The 25,131-nt window shown below is 31.7% G+C and overlaps 2 protein-coding genes across 7 annotated transcripts in view; both read left to right on the plus strand.

Moving 5' to 3' along the window:
- LOC139516491 (uncharacterized) overlaps window positions 1-25,131 on the plus strand; it is a 735,418-nt gene that overhangs the window by 511,406 nt on the left and 198,881 nt on the right. The window lies entirely within an intron of this gene.
- The window catches only part of LOC139498624 (receptor-type tyrosine-protein phosphatase mu-like), a 51,832-nt gene that overhangs the window by 10,797 nt on the left and 15,904 nt on the right, over window positions 1-25,131 (plus strand). Inside the window, exons 2-19 of one of the 6 annotated variants that reach the window (XM_071287112.1) lie at window positions 1,819-1,983; window positions 2,724-2,969; window positions 3,980-4,117; window positions 5,498-5,644; window positions 10,144-10,428; window positions 10,785-11,114; window positions 12,270-12,361; window positions 12,819-13,074; window positions 13,580-13,809; window positions 14,127-14,193; window positions 14,586-14,692; window positions 14,996-15,188; window positions 15,350-15,440; window positions 16,894-17,161; window positions 20,996-21,038; window positions 21,504-21,612; window positions 22,173-22,273; window positions 24,909-25,087. In XM_071287112.1, the coding sequence (XP_071143213.1) occupies window positions 1,819-1,983; window positions 2,724-2,969; window positions 3,980-4,117; window positions 5,498-5,644; window positions 10,144-10,428; window positions 10,785-11,114; window positions 12,270-12,361; window positions 12,819-13,074; window positions 13,580-13,809; window positions 14,127-14,193; window positions 14,586-14,692; window positions 14,996-15,188; window positions 15,350-15,440; window positions 16,894-17,161; window positions 20,996-21,038; window positions 21,504-21,612; window positions 22,173-22,273; window positions 24,909-25,087 (3,047 nt within the window). Of the gene's footprint in view, window positions 1-1,818; window positions 1,984-2,723; window positions 2,970-3,979; window positions 4,118-5,497; window positions 5,645-10,143; window positions 10,429-10,784; window positions 11,115-12,269; window positions 12,362-12,818; window positions 13,075-13,579; window positions 13,810-14,126; window positions 14,194-14,585; window positions 14,693-14,995; window positions 15,189-15,349; window positions 15,441-16,893; window positions 17,162-20,995; window positions 21,039-21,500; window positions 21,613-22,172; window positions 22,274-24,908; window positions 25,088-25,131 lie in introns of all 6 variants that reach the window. The other 5 variants (XM_071287103.1, XM_071287120.1, XM_071287127.1 and 2 more) reach the window with 5 other exon arrangements.

Here is a 25,131-nt window from a genome sequence, read left to right on the forward strand (position 1 = left end):
TTAACGCTTATATTAGCAATATAACAGCACATTTCGGTTTCAAAAAGACCATATAATAGTATAATAAAGGACGAAACTTATGAAAGATTGATTTTCGTATAATCGAAAATGTGTAAATATCAAAAACATTGATATACAGCTTTACTTTATTTGCACTATTGCCACATTTTCTAATGTAATGTTTAAGAACTTGCCATAGTTGAGACTCAAGTTCGGTGAATTTAATTTTCATTATAGTCATGATCATGATAGTTATGAGGAAATTATTCCGTTGACATAGTTTGTTTGTTTTGGTTTTTTTGGGGGGTGGAGGGATAGGTTAGAAACAAGTTTATCATAGAAAAGTCTTAGATAATGAATGTCTGGATCATTGATAGTTATAGTAATCGACTGTTTGTCTTTTCCTAAATGCTGTCACTGTTCAGTGCAAATTCTTTAAAAAGTTTTAAAGACATTTGATCGTTGCAATACTATATTCATAGACAGCTATATATTGACTTTGATCTTGCACATGTAAGCATGTTAATGACAGTGTTTGAAAAGGAAATACAAACCTTGTTGTACGTCCCTATCGCTTTTCTAGGAACGAAAAATTGAAAGCCATTTGCAGGAGGTTTAAATACTGCTGTATGTTTCCTTATTCTACAAAAATGTACATATGCTAGAGATATATGAAGAGGGTTGCGATACCACAAACCATATTTAACCCCGCCGCGTGTTTGCACCTGTCCCAAGTCAGGAGCCTCTGGCCTTTGTTAGTTTTATATGTTTGTTTTTTTTTTAATTTTGATTCATTTATATTTTTTTGGCGTTTAGTATAACGCCCATTTTCACTGAACTAGTGCACATTTTTATTTAGGGGCTAGCTGCGGTCCACCTCCGGATGGGGGATTTTCTCGCTGTGTTGAAGACCCATTGGTGCTCTTCGGTTGTTGTCTTCTCTTTGTTAGGGTTGTTGTTTCTTTGACATATTCGCCATTTCCATTCTCAATTTTATTAAATACACGTACATCTTATTAAATATAAGGGACATTAAAGTAATAGCAAAAATCCCTCTAAGGTCAACTTTGTGTATGGAAGTTAGAATCTCATTTCTTAAAAAAATGAGATTTAGCTACGGGAGATTTATGAAAGGTGTGTTTTGATTATGTCGATGCCAAGTTGATGATAGTTTCTGAGACTAGCAGTGCATTAGTAACGATACATGAAATAATCTTTAGACACGATTACATCCTAATTTTATCAATTACCATCGTTATTTCCACTAACATTAACCCTTTACAAAGATGATATGGAGAAATTAAAACAGCATGCTTTAGTAGAATATCTAATATCTATTTTTGACAGTGGGGTAGGAACTTTTGTTTTTGGATCAGAAAGGACTATGCCATTCAATAATAAACACACTCATATATATCAAGATATCTATATAAATATATATTTAAAAATGTATTTTTCACTCTTTTGGCTTTTGAAAAATGTTGTTTGTGCTGTATTTAGACTCCTCTACAACGTTATATGCACACGTATAAAAATTGCGGTTTTTATCCAACACAATCATAGGTTTGAACGTTGTTTTCAATTTAGACTTGAAGATATCTTTATATATATTGTTGATATACTTTTACTTTACTATCGTTCTCTTAGTAACAGTAATTGTCCATGTTATGCCAACATCTTTGGGTATGTTTTTTTTTTTAAAGCTGTTGAATAAAGAAAATCCGTACTATTTCTTTTTTAGTTTTCAATAAACAGTTTTAGTTTTATTATCCTTGTTTGTATTTTGATTTTATAGTCTTGATTTATTCTTTTCGACAGAATTCGACTTGTCCCGCTTGTCAGAAGTATGTTTGGACGGAACGTTTGGATACAAATGTAGCTACCGATGTCGATGTTACAGGGACCAAGTATGCAACAAAGAGACGGGGTTTTGCCCCAGGGGAAGATGTGCGGAGGGATTTTGGGGACCACGATGTCAGCTATGTAAGTAGTTCCCATTGTAAATGAATGATGGTAAATGGAAATCCTTCGCATGACGCCTCAACCTCTTTGGTATGGTGTTCAAATTTTAAACATATCATCGATATATCATAAATATCAAGTCATGTCGGTAACATTAGAATCGATTTTGACATCATATTATAAATTCATTATACCAAGGTGAAAAATTCGTTTCTTTTTCGTCGTGTTAATTCGTTAATAGTCAGAAAATAACTTCAAATTTCTTTTCAGTAACTAATAAATAATCTAAGAAAATGAATAAGGAGACACTTTCATTTAGCAAAGCTTCAAAATCAATTGAATATCAAACCAAAAGGGAATGCGAATGTGCTGGTCTTTTACGAAGAATTGATTAGAAAATTTAAGAAATTTAAATACAAAAGTAGGAATCATGTTTCATAAGAATGTAGCAAGGAAGGCGCAATATGTGTACTGCCAACCAACACATTTGAACCTATTTATATATAAATAATTAAAAAATTGCAACCAAACATAATCTACAGCAGAGTTCAAAAATAGCAACAGCATATATACCTTCGTGTTACCAACAATGAAATTTCAAATTTTATGTGTGAAATCCATCTTTTCCTATAGAATAATGATTAGAGTTTTGTTAGTATTAAAGTTTTATAACTTATATTTTATGTTACATATATTGCTTATTTAATATAAAAAACAACCTGCAAGCATGAACAATATTATTTTTGTACATCTACTAACAGCAAACAACTGCTTTTATAATGGACAAGCCAAAAATTATATGGGAACAAAAGCAGTGACCGACAATTTATATACCTGTCAGAGATGGGAAACTCAGGAACCCCATCGTCATTCATATACAGTCACAGATTTCCCGGACCCGACGATGCCGGACAATTACTGCCGAACTACTCAGGATTCTGCTCGACCCTGGTGTTACACGACGAACAAAGACCAGAGATGGGAACATTGTAATATAAATAATTGCAGTACGTATATAAAACTTAGCACAGCTAGAGCTTCACTGAGCATTTTAGAGCTTTTATAGCATGTGATACTTTATATATACTACGTAGATTTATGTGAATTTATTTGCTATTGTACATATATATACATTGTCTTGTGCTTTCATGATTTTATGCTGCATATACACTTTACCAATTAATGATGTAAGTATAAACATTGCCTAAATGTTTAAAAGTAGTTTAGAAGAATCAGACGGACTCCAGGGTCTTATGTAGAATAGGAACAATTGATTGAATCGCAGAGAAAGCTTATAATGTATGCCTTAATAGTATAGTATATTTGAAACAAAAATATCACTTTTAGAAGTAGAATCAGAATGGCAAAACTGTAATAATGAACGCTATACTGTGAAATATATTTCGTGATATTTATTAGACATTGTTCATTGACTGCTTATATTGATGAAAAATTAAAACCCATTTCGAAATGTCTATGTATGACTACTTTTACTGAAATGAATGATCCACTTCCAAGCCAATGATAAAACGTATTGAGGAACATAGTAATTGACAAACAAACCGCACACATTTTTCACAATCAATTTGATCGTTGATCTAATTTCCTTCAAAACAAATAATTATATTTCACGTTCAGGATAAATCTCATTAGTATGGTTTCCGATCTTTAAAATAGTGAAATTACAAGAACAAGATATCTAAAGAAAATAAAACTAACAAAAATACTTAAACAATTCCATTGCAGCTTTCAATGAATAATTTTAATTGTGTTTTTACTCTCAATTCTTATGTGGAAAAGTATCTTCTTTTGTTATTCGATAGCAAACTAAGTGCATTTTTCTCGTATAAAGTATAATATAAAATATTTCTTATTCATGCAGACATAGCATTTGATAAGATATAACATATCCAATTTATTAAAATTACTTAAATCATTCACTTTAAAGAATATGAAAATTGAATAGCATTTGAAATAAAATATACTTCTTTTTTATCATAAATATACTTTATTTTAGACTGTCCAGCTGGACGGTTTGGGAACAACTGTGAACATGAATGTCATTGTGCTGATCAAAGCGAGGCTTGTGATAGTATCCTTGGAATGTGCTCCAGTGGATGTGCTCAAGGATGGGATGGGTTTAACTGTCAGAAACGTAAGTATATATGTGTATGGATATAAAAGCTCGAAAAAAAAATGTAAACTTCTGCTTGAATGAGTTCAAAGCTTACCAGAAACACACATTCCGAGTAGATTTGAACAGGCATTTAAATAGGTAGTAGAATCAAATTTAAGTTCTTAGAAATGAAATTGCATTCAACTCTTGAAACATATTTCGAAGCATATATGTGGAATGGCTTTAATGAGAAAAGTATCCACCACAGATCAAAGGACCAAAGGACAAGGATGTAATAAGTTTACCATCATGAATAAATAAAACCAACGGTGGATTAACCTATAATTGTATGCACAACTGTGCAAATAGTATTGTACGTATGTTGGCTATTAAAGAATAAAGTGTTTCAATAGATATGTACAATTCTGAGAAAGCAACATCACTACAGTAACACTATCATTCTTGTATTTAAATATAATCGCACTTTGTGTATTTCAATATATGATCGTCTTAAATAGTAGTGAACGCTGAAATCTATTTAAAGTATTTATACAGAATATGAGACAACAGCAATTTAATATTTAATAGAAAATCCAATAAATTCTGAAACTATCAGCTATTATGTCTTCTGAAATAATTGGACAACTGACTGCATAATGTCTTTATATAACTAAAATAAGATGTGAGATATACACCAAGTAAACATCAAACATTAAACACAGTAAGACAAAACAAAAAAAAATGTATCCAGATGGCGACATACGGTTTACAGCAATAGACAAATGTCTGTACCATATATGTTATGCCTAAAAAAAGTCTGAAACAGATGGGAATACGTTTATAGAGACTATATTAAAACACCAAAGATCAACGAGTTCAAACTAGTTTTATGAGTACACCATCTTCCATTTTTATCAGTGGACAAACCCATTGTTTTCAAAAGATTGTTAGTCTGTTTAGTCTGTTTATCCCTGTATTTTTGACGACTGCGATACTATCTAGATGCATGTTGGTTATTTGTGATGTTTGCTCACTGTGTCATTGATATATACCGTACATCTCATTTTATAAGTTGTTGACTGTTGGATTTTATATTCTTGCAGCTGATCTATTTTGATCTGTACTTTGTGCATAACAGTAAAGCTTGTTTTCTGCTAGGTGAACCATGAACTCTGTATGTAGACATAGGTAAAAGTGATTTCATGGTCCACCTGGAATACAAACAAACCTAACGTTATTGTTCTTTGTATGCTCTCGAGTAAGATGCTGTTTTTCATATTATATTCTATATACCTTTATAGAGATTTTGTGCGTTGTGTGTGATTACAATATTGTATTTTAATCAAAGAAATGATTCATCAGGTATATTTTTTTTCTATGAATGCTTTAAATCAAATTGATGATATATTTTCATTACAGCGGTTGCTTGCCCAGAAAATAGATATGGCTGGGATTGTTCTAGTCAGTGCTACTGTCAAAATCCACTTCATTGTCATCGTTTTTATGGACCAACTGACCAATGCAAATGTATCAGCGGGTATTTCAATCCACCATTTTGTCAACCAGGTATGATCAATTTTAGCTCACTTGCCCTAAAAACCTAATCATAATTGATTGACATAAACTATATCAAGCAATACCTACCAGTAATACAAGATATAAACCAACCCAATTTCTATTCAACAAAAATGTTCTAATAGCATTGTGTCAATTGTATGCAAACATACCTGGTTAGTAATTAAGATTCTTTATAGCCTCTAAGGATACAGTTCAGATTAATAAATAGTTCAGTATCTTTATTCTAGAACGGGCATTGGGTCTTTCGAGGATGGTTGTCTCATTCACAATCACAAAATCATCGCCTTGTTATTTTATATTGACGCTCTTTCTCTTTTTATTACCTATCATAACAGTTTATAATTTACGGAAAAGCAAAAATTACAAGGCCACCCACATTTCATAATAATAAAAAATAATAATATTTAAAAAATAGTATGAAAGTTACCTACAGGTATTTTCTACTATGCCCTTGCCAGAAATATGGTTTTGTTGATAAACAGATACATTGCCACTGTAAAAAATCTAGAATCTATCAACAGAAATGAACAATCACAACAATCATCAAGAAAGTTAGATTGGAGTTAAGTGTCGGTCAAAACAATAATCATCTAGATATAAAACATGTGTTCGCCTAGAGTTAATCACATGATCAGTATATACAAACAATCAAGTAACAAAAATGAAGTTCCCACATCTGGATGGCTACTTTTATTATATTATTGGAAAGAACACAGAATAATGTTTAGGGTGATTGATCAAAGCAACGGCGAACGTCTGCAAATTGACTACTATCGAAAGAAAATAATGTTTGTTCAAATTATAAAGTATTCAATCTTTATTTTTAGCTTTTATGAATATCAATAACGTTTTGGTACACGAATGATGATGATTCTTAAATCATTGGTTTTTTTCAACAACATATTCATTGCGATAATAAACTGATTGGGGAAATTATTTATAAGCTGGCGGAATCATAAATTCATATTTTCCTTGCGCAATTTATAACAAACATCAAAATTAAGATAGCTGTTACATCTTCGGGGCAGTCAAATATCAATGTTTGTAAAATAGGAAGATAAAACAGTCTTTAATCTACTGATTTAATTCTCTCTTTGTTCTGCAACAAACAAGGTATTTACAAATCATATTATCATTTCAAAGAATTAAAGACATGGTATCTGTTTTATTTTGGTTAGTCACTGATTTCTGATGTTTAAGATAAGCATCTATTTGAATACCCGTGCCTGTTTTATTTTTTATTTGCCATACCTTCATCTTTAGATCACCATGCTCAGATCAACAGTGTTAGTTTTAAGTACCATGGCGTCCTTCGGTCGCAATTGTACTCGACGAGAAATCGTCTCCTCTGATTCCAAAGGTAAACTTGACCACCTTCATTCTTTGGGCATCAAGTTTAGATATTGTATCCAATGTTCCAATTAACAAGGATTGACTGTTAAAACGCATTTAACTATGTATCATAGAGAGTGAAAGCAATACAAAGTAAAATCACAAAAAAACTGAACTCTTGGGAAAATTCAAAATGGAAAGTCCCTAATCAAAGGCAAAATCAAAAGTTCGAACACATCAACATATTGTGGAGGTCATGAAGGTGCCACGAACAAATGTTGCAGAAATTGTTCTATGTGATGGTTTACTTTCAGTATTATGTTGGATCGAATCCTTATAATAATTTCTCATTAGACTTTTGCATTAGTTTAATGTAAACGATAAAGGCTCATTGTAGCCTTTAGATTTTGCTCATGTTGCGTTTTTAGAAATGAAATACAGATATAGATTATTTTTTCTTCACAGTTTTACCAGACACTTTCTCGCACCTGTGTTTCGGTTTTTATTGGCACCATTCTGTTTTTATCTGATAATGACGTCATTGATATGAACTGTTAAGAGTCTAAATTTAATGGTATTTTTATTAGTTTAAATCGGAGAAGCTTTCAATTAGCTTTCTAATAATAAGAACGATATTTTCTCTAAGAATATAATTATAAAGGTTAAATTAATAGTCTCATTCAAACAGAAATTGTGTTCTCATTTTATTGAGTACTTGTTTGAAAAAAATAAACATCTAGCTGCTATATTATATTGTAATGTCTTGTACTCAACAAAGTGTAATTGTAAGTAAATGAAATAATTATATGTAGCAAATCATCAAACTTTCGGTTATTATAGTTCGTAAACAACATGATTACACATCAACATACATTTGTATCATTGTGAAAGTATTGTCTTAATCATAAGTTATTCAATATCCTTCGCTTCTGTTCTGGCATATATTTTAAGACGTACATGCATAGCTCAAGTATTTCTGTGTTTTTTTTTACATATATTATTTTGAATCTGATAACCAAATGTTTTATTGTACATTGTGATTGAATTGTTGGGTTGTGTGAAGTGTTGATGTAATGATCATATTGATAATTTCGTGTCTGTTGCCAAGTAAAAGTAATGGTACAACCTATAACAAAAACAAAGGTGAACTCAGTTACATTCTGCATTTCTTGTGATGTAATCCTGTCTCATTTGAATTTTTGATGCAGTCAAGTTTGCTCTCTATAACAAAAAAGTAAAATCACAAAAATACTGAACCTAGATGAAAATCAATTCGGAAAGTCCATAATCACATGGCAAAATCAAATAACAAAACGTATCAAAAACGAATGGACAAGAACTGTCATATTCCTGACTTGGTACAGGCATTTTCAAATGTAGAAAATGGTGGATTAAACCTGGTTCTATAGCGCTAACCCTCTCACTTTAATGACAGTCTCATCAAATTCCGTTATATTTATGTTGATTCGTTAAATAAACAGAAACAATAAATAAAATAGTCAAAATATGGGTACATCAGTCATCATCGTATAACAATTTTAAAAGGAACAATTTAACAGAACACAAAAACATCTACTATCTACGTCATTACTCTGAATTTATAGACGGGGTAACATTCATAATTTAAGGCGGTTTAGTCAACGTTTTTAATGTCTTTAAAGAGTTTATATGAGGCAGTATGAAAGATAAGAAGGGATAATGTCTATAATGTCACTTTAACTTAGACAAAGATTATAGTATATCGGTTAGTTAATAACCTGAAGTCCTTCATTTTACATTGACTGTTTCGTTTATATGATTACTAAGAAATGGTAGTAGCCGAGTAAGCATATTCTAATAATGGTTTTCTTAAGATGTTTATACCTGTTACTTTACAGTGGGGGAGCTTGTGTTGATAATCCCGAGGAGAAACCAAATATACTGTTAGCTTTATTGCAAATGTTTATTATAAAATCATGAACGATATACCATGCTTATAATTTGTTATCCTCTCAAAACAGTTTAAAATCTATGTAAAAAAATGAAGTTGAGGAGCATTTAAAACAAAACATCTGAAAAAAATGGGGCTAAATACGATTTAGGTGATTTATGCCAAGAGATCCAGGCTGTTTTTTGCTCTTTGGGCGGGTTGTTGTCTCTTTGACATTCTTAATTTTGAACCTTAGTTTTCGATCAATTCAAAGTTATTAAACAGATTATAACCGTATCTTTGACAATGGATGTCAACATCAAAGTCCTCACTTTAAACTGGTTATTTGTCCCGATTTTGAAAGCAAATTTCCTTTATAAAGAATAATACTGTTGAAATTCATGAATTTTATACAGCTGATGTTCTACATTTCCATCCATGTGTCAATGGATACCGTTGCGAAACCAACTCCTATTCAGTTTTGATAAAATTATTCGGTCTCCTTTGGATGTCTTACAACAGTTTTTGCAGATAATAATAGTAAACAATTGAATAAAAAAAATTGTCCGACTTGCAAAATTAATAATATATACCTTTGAAAGGAAAAACTATCTCATTTACCTAAAGATAACAGCAATTGGTGTTTTCATCACCAATGTACGAAGATGTGTTAAAATGACGAATGAGACAACTATAAAACACAATTTACTGAACCGCTGTTAATGTTTCAGTTAAATAACAAGTTCTTCGAATAAGATCTACTGATGCAAGATATCTTCTAGCGTTTGTATGTCCCTTTTAATACGAGGAAGAGAGCGTCTAAGAACGGATTTGAAGAAAACATTTGTAAGGAATACTTTAATGTAAAAAAAGTAATGTATAGCTAATTAGCCGTCTCACTTAACCAACTCTGCTTTAATTGTGAATAATTAGTTCTTGAAAGAAAAGAAAGTAATTTATTAACCAAACTTAACTTAATAAACTCCAAATAGAATTATCGTTTATGGAGAACAAACATCACGCAGGAATGACTTCAACATATATTCAAATATCTTTTTTCAGTACAACCCCCTGATGATTTTTACGGAATTAGAAATCGTTGTATTAGTATTAAGATTTTTGTATATATTGTGCCTTAAATAAACTTCAAATAAGAAAGAAATATACCATTTAGAACGAATATTGTACAAGTAGCATATGCAATTGTAAATAAAATCAAATACTAGTATACGAATCTACATTTCAGTAACTATACCCAAAATCATGTTCTTCGACAACGTGAAAGTAAACCCTGGACAATCTACAACATTTAATTGTACTGTGTCAGCTTTTCCTGTACCAGCAGAAAGTGAAATAAGACTTATGGGTCCAGCTGGACGTCGAATAGCAATGATAGAATCCACGGAGTTAGGAACTGACACGAGGATAAACTTGTTCCAAGTTGATTTTGTAAATAAAGATGATACGTTTACGTGTGTAGTCCGGTCAGTTTCTGGACAAGCATCACGTACTGTAGCAACAAACGTTTATGGTAAGACTTTGGGCAGAATATTTACAAAAATAAAAACATAGAAACAATAGGATAAACCAATCATCTGGAGAACGATATTAATGGCCTTTATTCAACATGGAAAATTGTTCAGTCTGCAAATATTTTTAAGACTTATCATTATGTTTATTTTGAGATGTTTATTCTCATCCGGAATCTTACCAACAATAGTGAGAGACAAACTGAGAAAACTTCGAAATATAAACAACAACTGTTGTCTGAATTTCAGTTCAAGAAACTACCGTTGTGGTCAAATATATAACGTTTGATTCTTATCAATTTATCAGTCAATGTAAATTAATACATCTTTTTCTGTTTAAGTTTTGTCCATATTTCAGAATTACCTTTGCTGAAGAATGCTCCAAATGTGTCTATGAAAGGTCCTGGAATTTCATCTGTGATTATTGAATGGCCGCCGTGGAGTAGATCACGTGGCGATGTAGGAGATCCTCCTATTTTATGGTATGATGTTTGGATGAACAAAGTTGGAAGATCACCTGAGAAGTATGGGATAGTTACACATATGAACTGTCGTGGGATGTGTCGTTATACGTTAAATGATCTTGATCCTAACACAGAATATGCTATTAGAGTTTCTGTCAGGAGAGATGGCGATGGCGGAGACGGACCACTCGGTGCTATTCTGTACACTAAAACTAAATGCTCAGGTAAACTGTTAGATAATAAATTACGAAAAGATGAAAATGTAAAGCATAAAGGTATTCCAAATGTAGTAGTCTGATAACGCAAAATAAAACATTAGCAAAGCTTAATGCCAAGTTTTCCTACCATAAAGGGGATGATTATGTTATAAATAAAGGCAACAGTAGTATACCGCTGTTCAAAACTCATAAATCCATGGACAAAAAACAAAATCGGGGTAACACACTAAAACCGAGGGAAACGCATTAAATATAAGAGGAGAACAACGACATAACACTAAAATGTAACACACATAGACAAATTCCCACGAGAATAACAAATATAACATATGTATATAACATCAAAACCAAATACATGAATTTGGGATAGACAAGTACCGTGACACGTCTTATCGCAATGTGAATTTACACTCAAAAATAAGAGAAAACACATATCGTGCGGTGAAATCGATTGCATATGTTTATATTTCTACAAATACCTGTTTTGGAAAGTGCTGCTGTTCGTTGATTGTCAGTCTTTGACGTTACCAACCACCCAGTCGCTTATATTTCTATACTCGCATATTTGTTTCCAATTCGCCGTTTCAGAATTTAATTCTATCTTGGTAATATTTTAAAACATTGTAAGTGGCAAAGAACGGAACAAACAATGGAAAATAGACCCATGGTGTGATAATATTTTTTATTTGGGGTACGACAATGAACATATCTATAATCCTTTAGATTATGATACAGCATATTTGAATCGTGTATTTTTGTTTGGATCTTTTTAATGGAACTATAATCACATGTGGTGTATATGTGAACGATTGACATCTGGAGACCAACAGACGATATTTGATGATATACAAGTGTTTAGACACTATGTAAAGCCACAACAGTTTGGATAAGTATCATAATAAATGACAATTGTTTTGGCTTCTGCAATATTTTTTGAAGTTAGGCGAAAATGAAACAATTGTCATTACACCATCCACACCAAATTGTTAATTGTTAGAGTCCATTTGTATTTAGCATTCTGAAATATTGGCTTTGAGTGCAACTGCTTAAGATTATGTTAAATTTGGTATGAGTCATGAAACCAGTATCATACATCTATATCAAAATGAAGAGGTATACGATTCTGATTTTGATTTAATGTAGGTAATTGTATTTTTACAGCACCAAACTCGCCACCAATTATTGATGAGGTGACTGCTGATTTTGAGTACAATACATCTTATCCCCAAACTCAAATAATTGTACTATGGACAGTAAGTACAAGTTATGAAGATTTGAATTACTACAGGTTGATCTCTGACATTTCACATATTAAAATTTACACTTAACAAAGTCGACGGTTCTAGAACTGCAAAAACCTTCCTTTGAAATAAATTATTACAGTAAGAAACAATTACATTGAACAAGAAATAAATGATTTTATCACAAGTGGATAATTGTCTGCAGGGATAGGAGACAAATTAAGTGTCTACATAAAAAGGACAATTATTTAATTATGTTTGTAAAAATAAGTCACTTTTGAAATATTGATTGCCATTACTGGAATAAATTGACAGATAATTCTTCTTTCTGTCGTTTTTATCTTCAATGTAAACCAATTACCACTCTAATTGTATCCATTTTAACACGATGATTGATTTGTTGTAAGATGTCTTAAAATCCCGGTGGAATTGTGCTTTAAAATATCTTTCCATTTTTTTTTATCTTTAGGACGCTGCAAAGTCCACATGGAATTGTGACAATATAGCTAAATACCAAGTGTTTATCACAAGCAGTTGGAAAGGATTTCAACCACAGGCTGTCCATGTCTCAGGAGACACACCGGCGGATGCTAAAAACAGGAAAAGTGTTTTAGTTTCCGACCTTAATCCTGGAACAGAATATTGTGTTAGAATGAGTTTCAGTAATGACCGAACGTTCGTCAGTCCAAAATCTGAGAGGAAATGTGCCAAAACTCCCAAGACAAGTATGAAATTCCCTTTCATCAACACTGTTAAAATTTTATTACATTTGCCACTATGTTTTTTTACTTTGAAAAGAGATCGATATCATTTATCTAGTAATTTGGTTGAGCCATAAAAGCCTTTTAATCAAATTATGTGTAATAAAAATAATACTTTGACTTATGGTTGTGAGATATCATTACATTATTATTTAGCCATTACTACTCAAGTTCTCATGCAGGTCAGTGAATGAATGAATATCTTATTTTCATAACCATAATGATACAGAGAAATTATCAAACAATTCATTAAATAATAATGAATAATAAATCACGTATTTAATTGTGTTTTATTGGTATTAAGGTCAACCATTTGTTGTAATAATTTCCTAGAATTACCAAATCAATGTTTTACATACCACAATAATTGATTTGGATAGAGAAGTCTACGATGATTTTGATTTTACAGAATCAATCATTGATAACTTCTACCTTGACGATTTGCTTACATTGTTTTATTTACTTTCAGCTCCCCTTCAGCCAAGGAATTTAAGGAAGGTGAAAAGTACCAGTACCACGATTACCGTTGCATGGGAACAACCATACTCTCCTTACTCTGTAGTTAACACCTACCACCTAGCATATTGGAAGGCTACCAATCAATTGTCAACCAAAACTGGATTGGAAGTTGTTTCAAACTCTCTGGACGTGGAGCATAGTATTACTGACCTAGAACCAAATACTAAATATAACATAGAGGTACACACAGTAATGTTACAGCTTAAATCTATTTACTTTATTATGGGTCAAACAATTAACTAGTTGACATCAAAGACTTATAGACAAATGATAAATAAGCTTTGTCTAATTTTCTTGTCTAGAATTAAATGTCCGAAAAGTTTCAGATACGTTGATAGTACTTATTAAGGACATTTGAAAATGCATAGCAAAGTTTCTTTTATATATTTCATTTATAAGTGAAATAAAAATGCATAACTTATTCTTATTATTAAATTGAAACAAATTCAATAATTCCGAAGTCACAGATGAGTAAAGTTATTGTCATTATTTTATAGGTACAAGCCACCAACTCTGCAGGATTAGGAGATCCGTCCTTTTTTGTCGGCTTTACAGACGAAAACTGTAAGTATGAAACAGCAGATACAAATTTCGAATTTAATAGCACGTTGTTTTCAACTTAATCAAAGTTTCATATCTGTGTTTTATGAGAGGTTTAGGTTTTTTAATATGAGCGGTACAGATAATATTTGTTACATGTTCTATGAATTATTAGTAAAAAACCAACATCATCTTCTCATTATTATTTATCACTCATCAATATTAAGGAACAGGAAATTACTTTTCTTGCTTGCTCTTAAAATAGATTAATTTATAACAAATCTTAGGAATTCTATCTTTATTTAATCAATCTATGTACCTTTATCTGCAAAAACTCTTTTTTTGTTGTTGTTACATAACTCTGTAGAAATGCAATTTAATAGATGTATTTCATAGTAATGTCTTCTATATTTTAGTGCCGTCGAAAATTGCATTATTTCGGAACACTTCGAGGTCAGATACTTCTATTACATTGGAATGGGAGCATCCAACAATAACGAATGGCAAGCTGCTTTATTATCTTGTAAGTAGAAATAAACTGGAAAGAAAGAAATCGTAATAGAAAGTGACAAGCACTATATTCCAAATAGTCTTGCATTCTCATTGAATGAATCCATATAACTGTTAATAGATTTTTCCGTTCTGTTCATAAATCAAATGATTTTCATTACATCTCCTTTTACTAAAGAACTAATTCAAATGACAAAAATAAGTTGAATCACGATACCCACTTTTCAATGGTAATTAGTGTTCAGTGTTTGTATTTTTAAGTTTCTTCATGTGTTTTTAGTCTTAATACTTTAACTTGATAACTTGTTTGCTTTAGGTACGTTGTAAAGCTGACGCCACATTGTCTTTTATGGACGCGCATATTAAAGAGGCACACGTTCCAATGGATAAACAGTCTCATTTATTCACCGATCTTCATCCTGCTACAAAGTATCTATGTTCGATCAGTGCAAGTAGTCGAGCAGGTATTGGAACTGCAACAAACATACTTGTCTGGACACAGTCATCAGGTAACTATTTTGATTATTCAAACTTTCGAATGTCTTAAAAGACAAACACATGTTTCTTTTAACATTCTTATTTCATCGATGAATTGATTCAATTTTCAAAGATTTTGTGGCAAATTTTACCTGGTTGTCATTTTGTTCAAATATTATGATTGTCTTTGTAGAATTAAAAGAGCCACCGGTTCCTAGTATTGTTGATAGGACAGATACAACTATAACAATAAAGATAGGACAAGTGTTGGACCCGACTGTCAGGTAAATGGTGTATATAGGGTCACATTGGAGAACGAAATTATGATTAAGAATACCAAAATCATTTCTATTAAATAAACATTGAATTGGGGGAAAACAAATTTCATTTTCATTTTCATTTTCAATATAAATATGTAATATGTAATTTACAAAATTAAGAAAGTAATAAATTAAGGCGACAGTAGCTTACCGATGCTAAAATCTCTTAAATTGATAAAGAAGAATTAAATCACGGTACCAAATTCAGAAATCGAGGGAACCTCATCAACCCCAGAAATCTTTTTAAGATGTAACCACCTTTACGAAGTTAAGTATAATATTGATTTATGCAATTTGAATATCGTCAAGACGTCTGTAAATATAGGCAACAGTAGTATACCGGTATTCAAAGGTCACAAATCCGGGTTGCAAACTAAACCCAAGGGAAAGACATCAAATATAAGAGGAAAACAAACGAACAACAGGAACACTGAAGTGAACAAAAAACCCCAATATTTTCCAGCTGTAACCATATAGTATTTTCACAAATCGTATAAAAACATCAAGGTTGGAAGATGCAGCTTTAATGTAAAGATGTCGAACGAAGTAACATAAAATTATTTTAACTAATAAGTTAAGGTACGCAAATCAGCTGTCACAAATCTTCTCTTATCCACATCTTCAGGATCAGGGGATGAGTTCAGTGATGAAAAAACTGTCTGTCTGTCATAAATTCATCCTTGATGTCTGGATCACAAATTGAGTTTTTAATTGATGACCCAAAATTCAAATTTACCAATATTGTTTACTCCTACCTTAGTTGTTCTTGATTGTTAACCCCATAACCGAATTTGTATAATAAACAAAACTGAAATATCAAAGATAAATGTTAAGATAATACATTGGTACTTGTCATAAACTTATACCTTGGATATGTAATACTTTATTTTCAGATTTTAGTTTTCTGAAAAAATGTTCCCTTTAACTTATCCTATGTTGTTTCTGTTGGCAATCTATTATTTTCCATCTTTGATCTCGGTCAACTCACTTTGAAATTTAAGCTGTACTCTTTATTGTTCACCTATATAGCAAGGTCATACTACAATTAGTTTAAATGTTAGTGATCCTAAATCTTTGTTGATAAATGTAACAGACACAGACAGGTCAAATAATTGACATTACTGTAAGATCTCTTTCAACATAATCATTTAATGACCATTTATATGGATTCCCAACAACGATATAGTTATTAAAGTATCTAAATAAAGGCAACCGTAGTATACCGCTGTTAAAAAGTCATAAATCGATTGAGAGAAAACAAATCCGGATTAAAAATTAAAAATCAACCATAATAGAAAAACAACGAAACAACAGAACACTGAAGTACAACAAAAACAAACGACAATGCAACATACATAGAAACGAACTATTAAATAATTATGTTGATAAAATAATGATCAAGTTTTGTGTGTTCTAGTTTTTACAGAGTAATAGTGGAGGAGACAAAGAGAGTTGCCAAGAGGGAAGTCCCAGAGATGATAAAGGACGTTCGTCTTGACTTTTCAACAGCAGTTGCTTTGGGTTCTAGAGCCTATGTAACAGCACAGTTAAATAAACAACAACCAAACGTGTTTGGCAACTTTGTTGTTGGGGATAATCAAACATACAATGGTTTCTATAATGCACCTCTGTCACCATCTAAAGAGTATGATGTTTGGTATGGAGCATTTGCTATGGTAGATGGAGTAAGTTATTAATAAAAGTAAAATCACAAAAATACTGAACTCCGAGGAAAATTCAAAACTGAAAATCCCTTATAAGTTTCTAAATAATAATAATAATTATAAGAACTGGTCTTTCCTTAAATGGAGTAGTTTATGAGGACTTTCGAAAATTGAATCTGGGCTTTTTCAAGAGGATAATTACAATTTCGAACTTATATCTTATCATTGAGGCTCACCACTGCAGAATGTTCTTTTACAGTAAAGGTAAACAGATCTAGTCTGAATAATGTATGTAAATACAAGGTGGAAAATGTAGGTTCTTTGGAACTTCTGTGTTTAATGATGTTTTCATTAATGGTCATAATGGTACCAATTATAATGATTGACTGAGAGTTGCTTAACATCTAGTGGCAAATATTTCATGCATGTTTAGAACGATAACAAATCAACATTACATACAATGGGAAGGTATTGTGATAATGATCGTTCGTGATATATGGATAGGGTTCGTTATGTTTGTTCACTTTGTATTTTCCGCTTCGTTTTTATACGACCGCAAAAATTGAAAATGTTTTGGTAGTATATTGGTATTACGTTGTCGTCGTCGTCGGCGTCCGAAGACTTTTGGTTTTCGCACTATAATTTTAGTATAAGTGAATAGAAATCTATGAAATTTAAACACAAGGTTTATGACCTTAAAAGAAAGGTTGGGATTGATTTTGGAAGTTTTGGTCCCAACAGTTTGGGAATTAGGGGCCACAAAGGGCCCAAATAAGCATTTTCTTGGTTTTCGCACTATAACTTTAATTTAAGTAAATAGAAATCTATGAAATTTTGACACAAGGTTTGTGACCACTAAAGGAAGGTTGGGATTGATTTTGGAAGTTTTGGATTGATTTTGGAAGTTTTGGTTCCAACAGTTTAGGAATTAGGGGCCAAAAGGGGCCCAAATAAGCATTTTACTTAGTTTTCGCACAACAACTTTAGTATAAGTAAAAAGAAATCAATGAAATTTAAACACAAGGTTTATGAACACAAAAGGAAGGTTGGGATTGATTTTTGAAGTTTTGGTCCCAACCGTTTAGGAATTAGGGGCCAAAAAGGGCCTCAAATAAGCATTTTACTTGGTTTTCGCACCATAACTTAAGTATAAGTTAATAGAAATCTATGAAATTGTAACACAAGGTTTATGACCACAATTGAAGGTTTGGATTGATTTTGGGAGTTTTGGTCCCAACGAATTAGGGGCCAAAAGGGTCCAAAATTAAACTTTGTTTGATTTCATAAAAAAATGAATTATTGGGGTTCTTTGATATGCCAAATCTAACCGTGTATTCAGATTCTTAATTTTCGGTCCTGTTTTCAAATTGGTCTACATTAGGGTCCAAAGGGTCCAAAATTAAACTTAGCTTCGATTTTAACAAAAAAATCAATTCTTGGGGTTCTTTGATATGCTGAATCTAAACATGTACTTAGATTTTTGATTATGGGCCCAGTTTTCAAGTTGGTCCAAATCGGGGTCCAAAATTATTATATTAAGAATTGTGCAATAGCAAGAAATTTTCAATTGTACAGTATTGCGCAATAGCAAGAAATCTTCAATTGCACAGTATTGTGCAATAGCAAGAAATTTTCAATTGCACAGTATTGCGCAATAGCAAGACATATCTAATTGCACAATATTGCGCAATAGCAAGACATTTTCAACTGCACAGTTTTTCGCAATAGCAAGAAATATTCAATTGCACAGTATTGTTCCATTAAGGTCCAAAGGGTCAAAAATTAAACTTTGTTTGATTTCAACAAAAATTGAATATATGGGGTTCTTCAATATGCTGAATCTAACCTTGTATTTAGATTTTTAATATTTAGGTCCGGTTATTAAATTGGTCCACATTGAGGTCTAAAAGGGTCTACAATTGAACATTATTTGATTTCATCAAAAATTGATATGTTTTCAAGTAGTATCTATCCAAAGTTATGAGTAAAGTAGTCGAGTTAATTTCAAGCAGAACTAATGAAATTAAGGATTTTGTTAATTTAGGATTTCGTAATTTTAGGAATTAGGGGCCAAAAAAGGGCCAAAGTTTTAGGAGTTAGGGGCCAAAAAAGGGTCCAAATAAGCATTATTCTTTGTTTTCGCACAATAACTTTAGTATAAGTAAAAAGAAATCAATGAAATTTAAACACAAGGTTTATGAACACAAAAGGAAGGTTGGATTGATTTTGGGAGTTGAGGTCCCAACAGTTTAGGAATTAGGGGCCAACAATTTTTTGATGAATTCTTGGGGTTCTATGATATGCTGAATCTAACCATGTATTTATATTTTGGATATTGGACCATAATAGGTAAATGTCCAATCTAAAATTTTTAAGTTTTTAAGGTAAGTTCTTAGAACACATTCATTCTGTGTCAGAAACCTGTGTTGTGTCTACTATTTAATCACAATCCAAATTCAGAGCTGTATCAAGCCTAAATATTGTGTCCATACTCGCCCCAACTGTTCAGGGTTCGACCTCTGCGGTCGTATAAAGCTGCGCCCTGCGGAGCATCTGGTTTTAATTTTGTTTGGCTACTATAAAACAAGGGCATAAAAGAGGGACGAAAGATACCAGAGGGACAGTCAAACTCATAAATCGAAATTAAACTGACAACGTAGGAAATTGTAAATAGTTATCAAAAGTACCAGGATTATAATTTTATACGCCAGACGCGCGTTTCGTCTACATAAGACTCATCAGTGACGCTCAGATCAAAATAGTTAAAAAGCCAAACAAATACAAAATTGAAGAGCATTGAGGACCCAAAATTCCAAAAAGTGGTGCCAAATACGGCTAAGGTAATCTACTCCTGGGGTAAGAAAATCCTTAGTTTTTCGAATAATTCAAAGTTTTGTAAACAGAAAATTTATAAAAATAAGTTCGATGCTAACAATAATTCATTGGTTCTAATATTATAGGTTTCCATTATTGTTTCTCAATTTAAAAGTTATCAAAATATTTCCTGAACAAATTGTTTCTTGACCCTTTCCGAAATGAATAATTAAAATACTTCTTTAAAAAAACCTTGTTCTTTGAACCTTCACGAAATGAATGAAGGACATCTGGTCATTTGGACATATGATTGATTCAAGCCACAAATAAATTTGATTCCTACTGAAAAACTATATTTAAATCAATTTTAACATTCTAAATTTGTCTAGAAGGTATGTTTATCATTAGTTAATCTAGTGTTTTCTTCCACTTTGTTGACTTCTAAGAGAATTAAGGTTATATCATTACGGAAAATATCGTTAATCATTTTCTTTAGGGGATTCACTTTATAATTAAATATTAAATCAATATTTACAGATCTAAAATGTCAAAATTAATATCTGCCTGAATAAAAGAGAGTTTGTTTTCACGACAGAAGTTAGAGTGTAATAGCTTCTTGGAAAACCCTAAGGTAAAAACAATAATTGATAAAGAACAGTTTGTTTGAATACAATACGTAGCAGATTTAATTGAAGATAATGGAAAATTGACAGTCAAGTTACTGTTAAATATTTTCCATATAGCCGTTGAATAATCAACAAGTCTTAAACGTTAGACTAAAAAAGTAGACCAATTGTAACCTGTTGGACTTGAATAAATCTTATTTCTAAACGAAATCCTAAATTAAAAAAATCCTTAATTTCATTAGCTCTGCTTGAAATAAACTCGACTACTTTACTCATAACTTTGAATAGATACTACTTGAAAACATATCTATTTCATACGGAAAACATACTTACACGAAACATTTAGAAATTAAGTGCAAATGGTTACATAATTGCAATGCATCATCTGTAAATGAAACGGGTTATTTTCTTGCAGATTCTTCGACAGTCGATTGTAAAAGCAGAAAAACAAGTAGTTGGTATGTAAACAACAATAAAAGGAATATATTTAACTAACACGGTTATGTAATCTACATGTTGCATTACTTTCTTTTAGCTAAAATGAAAGCTATAAGTGTTGATTAAGATAAATTGTTTCTTCTTCAAGGTTAACTAATACTACAATAAAATGTATGTAAAATTACATAGATATAATATTTCAAGTACGTATTCATGAAAACATATCAATGCAGAATCGATGACCTCTGTATACTCGGGGACTAATTATCCTGCAGCACTGATATCAACCCAGAGGTAGTAAATGACATTAACACTATATCATTTTCGTGCGTTCGTAGTCTGAAGTGCCTGAGAGATTTCGAACATTATTCCCTAATAACGAAGAATTTATGAAAATAACACATTTGATAAAACTTCCGTTTGATTAATTTTTCAAATTGATTTTTTATCGTGAATTTAATGTTTCCATTTTTTTTTGGTAGCAGCTAGTATAGAACCAGCACCAGACGCAAACCATGGTCCAGTTATTGTTGCCGTCTTGGTTGTTTTTATCCTTCTCATCCTAGTCTTTGCACTTCTTCTATTTTTATGGAGGTATGCAGTGTTTATTTTGTTAAAAAATCGGAAACTTTATACATGTACATACATAATAAGGCATACAGCAAATACATATCAATTGATTAAATTGACAGTTTAAAAAAATGGATAAATGCTGATTTCTAATATACCATGATTCGGTATTCTTTTGCTGCAGCAGAAGTGCATAATGACATAGAATATACCGTTAGTGACGCTCGAAGACGTCTCGAGCTATTTTTAAATAAAGACTTAATGCAAACATTGAAGAGCTTATATATCGAAAATGCAAAACCCATAATACAGATTCAGAGCTGTGCAATATGAAGATACATTCATTAGTATTAATAATTAAGATTTATCAATTCTATTTTCAATGAAAACAATGTTTGTAATGAGTTCATGTCGGTGCAAATATACCATCTGGGGCTAACAATTAAACAGCAGCGGTATACAACTGGAAATAATTACGTCTTGAGGAATCATACTCAATTCTTTAGCAGGTTGTCATAAGCATTGTATGATATAATTTTTATAATTGTTTTTCTTCGACTGTGATTTGAAATTAATTTTCATAGGAAGAGACATATGGCATCAGAGAGAGAGAAGGCAGAAATGCCGAACTTTGGACCAACTATAGTTCCTGAACCTGATACATCAACCCCATCCACACCTTGTGGTAAGATAGTTAGTATGAAGTCATTCCATGGTCACATTCATATTGATATTAATAAGTACGAATATGTTCAGAAACTTTGCACATACGATTTTGATTTGATCTTTACTTTTTATGCCCCACCTACGATAGTAGAGGGGCATTATGTTTTCTGGTCTGTGCTTCCGTTCGTGCGTTCGTTCGTTCGTTCGTTCGTTCGTCCGTCCGTTCGCTCGTCTGTGCGTCCGTTCAGGTTAAAGTTTTTGGTCAAGGTAGTTTTTGATGAAGCTGAAGTCCAATCAACTTGAAACTTAATACACTTGTTGCCTATGATATGATCTTTCTAATTTTAAAGCCAAATTAGACTTTTGACCCTAATTTCACGGTCCATTGAACATAAAAAATGAAAGTGGGAGTTTCAGGTTAAAGTTTTTTGTCAAGGTAGTTTTTGATGAAGCTGAAGTCCAATCAACTTGAAACTTAGTACACTTGTTGCTTATGGTATGATCTTTCTAATTTAAAAGTCAAATTAGACTTTTGACCCTAATTTCACGGTTCACTAAACATAGAAAATGAAAGTGGGAGTTTCAGGTTAAAGTTTTTGGTCAAGGTAGTTTTTGATGAAATTGAAGTCCAATCAACTTGAAACTTAGTATATATGTTCACTATAGTATAATCTTTCTAATTTTAATGCCAAATTAGATTATTACCCAATTTCACAGTCCATGGAACATGGAAAAACATAGTGCGAGTGGGGCATCCGTGTACTTTGGACATAAAATGTTAAATATACAAATATACACTATTTATGAATATTTTCTTGCTCTTTTGGTTTTGATGCCCCACCTACGATAGTAGAGGGACATTATGTTTTCTGGTCTGTGCGTCCGTTCGTTCGTCTGTTCGTTCATCCGTCCGTTCGTTCGTCCGTCTGTTCGTTCGTCCGTCCGTCCGTTCGTCCGTCTGTCCCGCTTCAGGTTAAAGTTTTTGGTCAAGGTAGTTTTTGATGAAGTTGAAGTCCAATCAACTTGAAACTTAGTATACATGTGCACTATGATATGATCTTTCTAATTTAAATGCCAAATTTGAGTTTTGACCCCAATTTTACGGTTCACTGAACATAGAAAATGATAGTGCAAATTTCAGGTTAAAGTTTTTGGTCAAGGTAGTTTTTGATAAAGTAGAAGTCCAATCAACTTGAAACTTAGTATACATGTTCCCTTTGATAAGATCATTCTAATTTTAATGCCAAATTAGAGAATTTATTCCAATTTCACGGTCCACTAAACATAGAAAATGATAGTGCGAGTGGGGCATCCGTGTACTGTGGACACATTCTTGTTAGTATTGTTTTTACTGAGACACATCACAAGCCTTTTCATTTTAATCTTGTATGTTTGAATCTACTCTCCTATTGTTTTAACATATAATAATGGTATTGTGAACCTGCACTTTACTGACATTACTCTGCTATTTGGTTTATGCATGCTTCAATATGAGGATATTTCATACTAGTGAGTATTTTTTTCTTCATAAATGTGTGTGGTTTTTTTTTCATTGTTGATGATATGTTTAAATCTTTGTTGTAATTCATTACATTTCTAAGGTTTTGGTTCGATTATTTAATTTGAATTATGTGGATAGGAAATATGTAACTGGAATTACTTTATTTCTAAATGATTAAGAAGATGATTTGTTACCTTCATTTCAAGGAGCTTAATTACAGACCCAGACAAACAAAAAAATAATATTGAATAACGGTCAAACTAGTCAAAGACATATACATACAACATTAGATAATAAGAAAGGCGACCCACTCGAAATTGATTTCATAATATAATTTTGTATAATTGAACAATAAAATGTGCTTTGGGGTAAACATTTATTTTGTTGTAATCATGCAAACCAGTGACACCATAATGTATAAAACATATATTTAATAAATTCCATCAGCAGCCAGTTTGACTAAATGGTCTAAGGTTTCTATCACCTAAATTTGATAATTGAGTTAAAGGAATAGTTGCTTAAGGAATCTAAAAACTAATACTTCAGAATAAAATCGTTAGCTATATTGAGATTAAATTGTTCTGTACATTTCCTTTGTCAGTTTCTTTCTCGCTTTGCATGAAAAGCTTTAATTTAAAAAGAATGTATGAAAGGCATTGATTTTATTTGGATTCTCTTTGAATGTTAACTGAACATTTCATTTTATAAGGCACAAGAGCTATTTTCTGTTTTTTATTCAAAATATCCAGTATTTACACAAGCTTTGAATGGTAAAAACAAAACAATTCGTTTGTCTTTGTCGATTTTTCATGGTCACACATTTGTGCCTGACGAGAAAAAAAAATATAAAAACTTAAATTAGACAAGCCACATTTAAATTCCTCGTTGTTATAATTGATTCTTCTTAACCAATTCATTTTACAAATTCATATACATGTAAGACAGAGTCAATATAGCTTAGAAAAAAAGCATAGTAAAAAGATTTTGGACTGAAAGTTATACTTTCGTCAGTCTTAGAAAATACTTCTTATTCTGTTATTTTGTTATTTTTCAGTGTTGCCCTTATTTGCATTTTCCGACTTGTTTTACATTTAACATACTATAGTGTCAGCAGTGAACATTTAATAGCACATTTTGTTATTTTTAAACATAGATGATGTTGAATTAGAACCATTAATTGAACCATGCACCACAAAAAATATAGCAGAAACTGAACCTGTTTATGGTAATGTAGGTGCTTGTGTAATACCATCAGTTAGAGTAGAAGATCTATGGGATTATGTTAAACAGAAGAAGGAAAATGATGTGGAAGGATTTCGTACTGAATACAGGGTAATTATTTCTACATGGTCTAACAGTACACAACTTTTAATTAG

This window comes from Mytilus edulis, chromosome 1 (assembly GCF_963676685.1).
Source record: "Mytilus edulis chromosome 1, xbMytEdul2.2, whole genome shotgun sequence".
Classification (NCBI taxonomy): Eukaryota; Metazoa; Mollusca; class Bivalvia; order Mytilida; family Mytilidae; genus Mytilus; species Mytilus edulis.